The sequence below is a fragment of the Ceratotherium simum genome, chromosome 6 (assembly GCF_057802395.1).
Source record: "Ceratotherium simum simum isolate JZ-2026a chromosome 6, ASM5780239v1, whole genome shotgun sequence".
NCBI lineage: Eukaryota > Metazoa > Chordata > Mammalia > Perissodactyla > Rhinocerotidae > Ceratotherium > Ceratotherium simum.
In genome coordinates this window covers 29,701,104-29,708,153 of record NC_141905.1, presented here as the reverse complement: position 1 = coordinate 29,708,153, position 7,050 = coordinate 29,701,104, and the positions used below count along the sequence as shown (strand labels likewise).

The 7,050-nt window shown below is 53.5% G+C and overlaps 1 protein-coding gene across 1 annotated transcript in view; it reads left to right on the top strand.

The window, feature by feature from the left end:
- Positions 1-7,050, top strand: part of CDH23 (cadherin related 23) — a 402,905-nt gene that overhangs the window by 365,621 nt on the left and 30,234 nt on the right. The window contains exons 38-40 of the mRNA XM_087432054.1: positions 3,512-3,733; positions 4,052-4,171; positions 4,867-5,047. Of these exons, the coding sequence (XP_087288180.1) occupies positions 3,512-3,733; positions 4,052-4,171; positions 4,867-5,047 (523 nt within the window). The remainder of the gene's footprint in view (positions 1-3,511; positions 3,734-4,051; positions 4,172-4,866; positions 5,048-7,050) is intronic.

Here is a 7,050-nt window from a genome sequence, read left to right as displayed (position 1 = left end):
AGTTGCTGTATGTGGGACGCGGCCTCAGCATGGCTGGAGGAGTGGTGCCTCGGTGCGCACCCGGGATCCGAACCCGGGCCGCTGGCAGCGGAGTGCACGCACTTAACCGCTAAGCCACGGGGCCGGCCCAATGCACTCTTATCTAAATGGACAAACTGATGAATAAGTGATTTCCTAAATGGAGGAGTGGAGGTGACAGTGGCTAGGGCCAGGGACGGGGGACAGGGAGGACATAGCCTTTGTACCCACTTTACTCCGGTGTGACTGAAGCTTCCAGGGGCTTTGTTGGACCATTGGGGATCTTGAGCTCACAGGTGACCCCCAGGCTGAAGGACAGAGGACAGCCAGGGTCTGTCTGGGTCAGGAATCAGGGTAGTGGGACTGAAGGGTAGCCGGGAATTCTAGGTGCCCCATAGGTGGCCTGATCCAAGTCAGAGGCTCTCTGAGAGCTCTCAGCCCTCACTCCTGGGGCAGGGGAGGCTACAACAGACGGAGGATGGGCACCATGCTATCACTAGGTAACCTTGTGCAGGCCCAGTCCTCCTGGAACCAGGGAACACCCCCAGATGGGGGCCCCAGAGACTGCCGGGACATAACCCATGTCCTTGGTCACAATCCTGACCTTGTGAGCCCACTTTGGGAGACAGCCCAAAGCCCTTCCTGCTGGCAGAGTGTGAGTTCTTCCACGTAGAGAAGGTACAAAGCTAACTGAATTCAGGTGGGTACTGGGCCCTCTTCCCACCCTTGCCATCCTCTGGCCGAGGTGAGGTGGGGTCACTCAAGGGTGAGACCCCGGAGCAGCTGCCCACCTCTCCTCCCATTCCTGCCTGGCCTTGCCCAGACTACCCTCAAGACCAGACTGCCTCTGCCCCAGGCCTAGAAGGTGGGTGAGGAGAGCCTCTGATTAGGGGAGGGAAGCAACTACCCTGCCAACCCATCCTCAAAGGGTAGAACACCTGCGCTGGGTCCAGTGCTGCTGCCCCCCGCTTCCTTCCTCCCCACCACTGAGCCCCCTGGGTTTGCATCCGGATGAGACACAGAGGCATTGCCCAAGGTTTGGGCATGGTCCGCAAACCTCAAGCACAGTTTCCTCAACACCAGGGCAGGAAGAGCTCAGCTGAGAGGCCTTTGGGGCACTGACTTCCTCCTCACTCCAGAGGCCAGAGACCTTCCCCTCACAAGCTCAGGCCTGGGCTCCCAGAGAAGGGGCTCTGGGGGCAGCTCCTTTAGAACCCCCACTCCTAGCCCCTGCAGCGTGCAGGATGGTTAACCCACTTCCAGGAGTCTGGGAAAGTGGGAAATGTCAGCACAACACCACCCCCACACTGACCATGGGTGAGGCTGGAATCCAGCCCCTTTCCTGCAAGGCGGTGCTCTTGTGCTATTGCTGGTGGAAAGGAGGCTCAGGAGGGCTCGGTGCTGGGCTCCTCGCCCATGGTGAGTGCTCACAGCTGCACCCAGGACAGTGCGGAGCCACGGGATGAGCACCGTGGCCTTCTCGACAATCATCTTGACTCAAACATTGGGGTCCCCCACCACTATTTTTAATGAAAACTAAAATACATTATGAAGAAGATTTTATGATCTATATGAGCTTTGAAAGATGATACGAGAGATTTCAAAGAGATTTCATTCTTGAGGCAAACACTTCAGGCTGTTCCCCAGACTCAGTGCAAGTTCCCTCGCCACTCCGGTGGCAAAGTTTGAGAAATGTCAAAATAATGCATTTTCCCTCTCTGTGTGATAGTTATTTTCGTAAAGATTCATTGAGACTCTAAGACCCAAGGAATGCCTCCCGGGTGGGGGGATTTAGTCCAGGTGACTGATGGCAGCAGACCAGAACCCCAGAATGTCTGAGCCGGAAGGAACTTTAGAGATCAAGGCAGGTCCTTTATTAACAGACAGAAAAGGTCCAGAGAGAAGACGTGGTGTGCCCAAGGTCACAGAGCTCCATCTCAAGACTGCCCACTCTGCCTGCTTTGGAAACAGTTTCAGCAACCCCCAACCCCTCAACCCCGCTTCCAGATCCAACCAGGCTTGGCTACAGCTGAGAGGACTCATCACCTCCTCAGGGACAATGACAGTCTTCTTAAGTCCAGGTCTCCTGCCCATCCATCCATCCCTCCACAGGTGGCTCCAGAGCCAGCCAGGCCCAAGGAAGAAGGTATACAAAAGTTGTTTACATCCAGCGTTTCGCACCGCCTGCCCTCTGTTCTCTGCCCTCAGCAATGGCCTAAGCACATTCTCTCTACCCAGCCATCTTTGCAGTTGTCATAACCTTATTGTTTTTTATTAGTCACTAATTATGGTTTGTATGAGTCAGGGTTCTGGCAGGAAACAGATGGCACCCTCAGAAGGCTCAACTGAAGCAAGTTTAATGGGGGGACAGTTTACAGAGGGCTGGTGAGGCACCCGTAGACTAGCAACTGCAGGAAGCCGTTACCACCCAGGGGTCCACAGGACAGAGGAGGAAGGGAGGTGACTGGAGCCCAGTGAGAGCTGGAGCTGTGACCTGGGGCGCCCAGCAGGAGAGAAGCAACCAGTGGCAGAACTGCAGTGAGGAAAGGAGGGGGTGCGGAAGAGACACCGCCACCTCTCCCTCTTCCCTCCGCCTGTCTTCTGCCGGGGCCTCCAATTGGCCAAACCCATCTGGAAGCCAGAGGGCCGGGGAGCCCAGGTGAGGCAGTCCACAGGGGGCATCCTCCCAGGTGGAGAGGCAGAGAACGGAGGAGGGTGGCAGCGCGAGGGACAGAGCATACCAGCACGTGGCTGATTTTCTTTATCTCCTCTGCTTGTGAAGTGCCACATCCACCATTTCTTGGTGGTTCTTGAGTACTGATCTCTGAGTTCCAATTGCCTGAATATTACGTGCAGTCCGACTGGACCAAGCATCAGCCAGAAATGGCCAATCACAGGAGAACATATTGCAGAAGTGGTGTTCTTTGAGCTTTATTTTTCACAGCTCAACAGCCCATGAAATTGCCCCAAACCCAATGTCCTCCCTCTTAAAAATGCTAAAAATGGGTATTTCTTCCATTTACATGAATAATGGGTGAAGCTTAAATGCTATGTTAGGCTGAGTACATCACATTCTTGCCTTTTGTGATCTGGCAGGACGCCCAGGGTCACTAAAACCCTGGCCCCGGCAAAGCTATGGCCTGGAGGTGGTTATTGGGGTTCATCTCATATGCCAATTTTAATCACTAGGTCTCTGCTGACAAGGACCCTGAGGTTGCATCTGGGCTCAGCAGTGCCATAATTGATTACTGATGTCTGCCATGGGCATGGACACTGGTGGTACAGGTGCCAACTGCTAAGCAGTTACCAGGCTTGGCTTTTGCTGGAGCCTCTGTGATTCCCTCCTCTACCAACCTGTGACTTCCCTCCCTCTCATCCTCCTCCCTTTCCCTCACCATGTTGGATCACACTGAGTGAGTTCAGCCTAGGAGAACATCCAACTCAACCCCTCTAACCAGTTGACCGAGGAACCTGACCACCTCCTTCTCCACAGGCCACCACTCACGTGTACGTGACCATCGTGGACGAGAATGATAACGCGCCCGTGTTCCAGCAGCCCCACTACGAGATCTTACTGGATGAGGGCCCGGATACCATCAATGCCAGCCTCATCACCATCCAGGCGCTGGACCTGGACGAAGGGCCCAATGGCACAATTACCTATGCCATTGTCGCAGGCAACATCATTAACACCTTCCGTATCGACAGACACACGGTCAGCAGCTGACGGCAGGGTCCAGGAGGAGGGTCAGCTGGCTAAAGGGATTGGAGGGGAGCTCAGTGACATCATGGGGGTGGGGGCAGAGCAAAAGTGGAGTCTGGGAGGAAACTGGGGGAGCAGCCAGTCAGGAGGATGAAACGCTTGCGGGGGTGGAGCCTGGTCTAGAGGGCAGCAAGGGTTCCCCATCACAGCCAGGATGTCAGGCCTACCTCATGGGCTGGTCGGAGGGTGCCCCGTAAAGAAGCTGGTCCCTGGGGTGCCCCAGACCTACCACCCGTTGATCCACCCTTGTCCCCTCTATGTATCCCCCAGGGTATCATCAGTGCTGCCAAGGAGCTGGACTACGAGATCAGCCATGGCCGCTACACCCTGATCATCACCGCCATTGACCAGTGCCCCGTCTTGTCCCGCCGCCTCACCTCCACCACCACGGTGGGTGGGTGGGACCCAGCCCCAACTTGGGGGTGGGGAGAGAACGGAACCCAGAAAACTCCAGTAGGGAAGCGGGTAGGGAAAGATTGTCCAGGAGAAACACTTAAATCCAAGAGCCCTATCCTGGGCTTGGCAACTCACCCAAACTTGCTGTGTGACTTTGGGGAAGTTACTGAACTCTGTGTGGCTGCATCTGTCAGATAGATAATGACACCTGCCTTCCTCCCCTTCGTGGGAAGAGCACATACTCAAACCAGCAAGTGTTCATATCCCTGATCTTCCACTTCCTAGCTGTGTGACTCCAGGCAAGTCACTTGACCTCCCTGAGCATCATTTTTCCTCTGCTGTGAAAAGGAAATAATAAAAACTGTTTCAGGGTATGGGAGAAGCAAAGGAGACCATGTAAAATGACCATAGTACAGCAATAAAAAGAAGTTCCTAGCATTATTATTAATAATATTATTATGCCCATACAAAGAATGGGCAATAACTTATCCACATGCATAGCATTAAAGAACAAGAACAATAACTTATCCACATGCATAGCATTAAAGACTTTCCCACATCCATTATCCCATATTCTTGCGTCAGCCCTATGAGGGAGGATTATCAGGTCCAGTTCACAGATGAGGGAACTGGGCCCAGCACAGGGCTGGCTGGGATGCGGCCCCGCCTAAGCTTGTCCACCATCTCAGGTGCTTGTGAATGTGAATGACATCAATGACAACGTGCCCACCTTCCCCCGAGACTACGAGGGGCCATTTGATGTCACCGAGGGCCAGCCGGGGCCCAGAGTGTGGACCTTCCTGGCCCACGATCGGGATTCGGGCCCCAACGGGCAGGTGGAGTACAGCATTGTGGACGGAGACCCTCTGGGTGAGCGGGGCCTGAGCTGGGTGGTGGGGGTGGCACGACCCAAGGGCCCTCCCCTACCCACTGGGGAGCAGGATGAGAAAGGAGGTCTCAAAGCAGTTAGCCCCACCATTGTGTGATCTTGTCTTCTCTGGGCCTCAGTTTCCCCATCCATAAGATGATGGAAATCATCATCTCCCAGAGATATGGTGAGAACACTCTGAAATCTGGGAACAGAAGCTGGTAGCCTTGGAGCGTCAAAGAGCCCTTTGAGAATCTGATAGAAAATGCCGCCGTATCATACCCAGAGAAAAGGCACCAGGGCAGAGGAAGATGAGCATCATTGCCCCAGACGTTCAGGCCCCCCAAATGCACACATTCACAGAGCACCCAGATTTCTCTGCGCATTCCATCATCACCTGTTAGTAGCCTTCACCACTACCTTGGCTCTTCTCCTGAGTTGAGAGCAGGCTTTTCCCTGGCCAGAGCAGTTTCTCAAGTCAGTTTTGACTCATTTCTGTGGAGTAGGAATCCCAGACTCAAAGGCCTCCTGGGGTCCTGCAGGGAACACATGTGGGAGAAGGGGTCTCAGCAAGACAATGGGGAGTGGTGGGGGCTGTGGCAGCTACCACTCAGCTGCTGCTAATTATGGCCATGCTGAAATGCAGGCCCAGAGGGGTCAGGCCTTCCCATTTTTAAAAGAAAGGCTGGAAATCGGAATCTTTGTGAAACATCCTGATTTTTAATTGATCATTCAGTAAATATTTACTGAGCACCTAACACATGCTGATCATATTCCAGGTGCTAAGGATATAGAATGGTACAAAACAGACACAAATCCCTGCCCTTGTGGAACATATGTTCCAGTTGGGAGACACAGGCAATGACCGTAACTGATTAAGTAGAGGACTTAGTCGGGGCCGGCTCCGTGGCTTAGTGGTTAAGTGCGCACGCTCTGATGCTGGCGGCCCGGGTTCGGATCCCGGGAGCGCCCCGAGGCACCACTTCTCCGTCCAACGTGAGGCCGAGTCCCACGTACAGCAACTAGAAGGATGTGAACCTATGACATGCAGCTATCTACTGGGGCTTTGGGGGGAAAAAACTGAATAAATAAAATCTTTAAAAAAAAAAAAAAAAAAAAAAAGTAGAGGACTTAGTCTATTGGGAGGTGCTAAGTGCTATGGAGAAATATAACGCTAGGAGATGGGGAGTGCCAGAGTGGAGTCTGCGATTTTAGATAGGGTGCTCAAGGAAGACCTGTCCAAGGAGGTGACATCTGAGCAAACATCTGAAGGAGGTGAGGAGTGGGTCATGTGGACATCTGGGGAGGAGCATCCCAGGCAGAGGGAACAGCAAGCACAAAGTCCCTGAGGTCGGAACATGACTGGTCTGTTCACGGAGGAGCAAAAATGCCCTGTTGCTGGCATGAAATCAAGCAGGGGGAAGAGTAGGAAAAGATGAGATCAGAGAGGTGTAGGCCCAATGTTTTTGGGCCTTGCAGGCTATTAGGAGGACTTGATTTTTGTTTCAAGTGATGTGGGAACGATAGGAGGGCTTTGAGCAGAGGAGGGACATGTTTTGACTTAGATTTTAACAGGACCACTCCAGTTCCTGTGCTCAGAACAGACTGTAGGGGTTAAGGAAGGGGAGCAGGGAGACCAAGTAGGAGCCTGTTGCAATCACTCAGGGTAGAGACGGTGGAGCTGGGACCAAGGAGGTGGCACCAGAGATGGTAAGAGGTGGTCGGCTCTGGTATATTTCAGAGGTGGAAGATGTGCTGACTGATTGGATGTGGGATGTGGGAGGAAGTCAAGGCTGACACCCAGGTTTTGGCCTGAGCAGCTGGAGCGAGGGCACTGCTGTTAGCAGATGGGAAGATGGCAGTGGGTGCAGGTGTGGAGGGGAAGGTGAGGTTAGGTGTGAGACAGCAGGTAGGGGTTGGATGTACAAACTAGGGGTTCAGGAGAGAGGTACTTGGGAGTTGTCAGCATAGAGATATTTAAAGCACAAGATGAAAGAACGCTGAG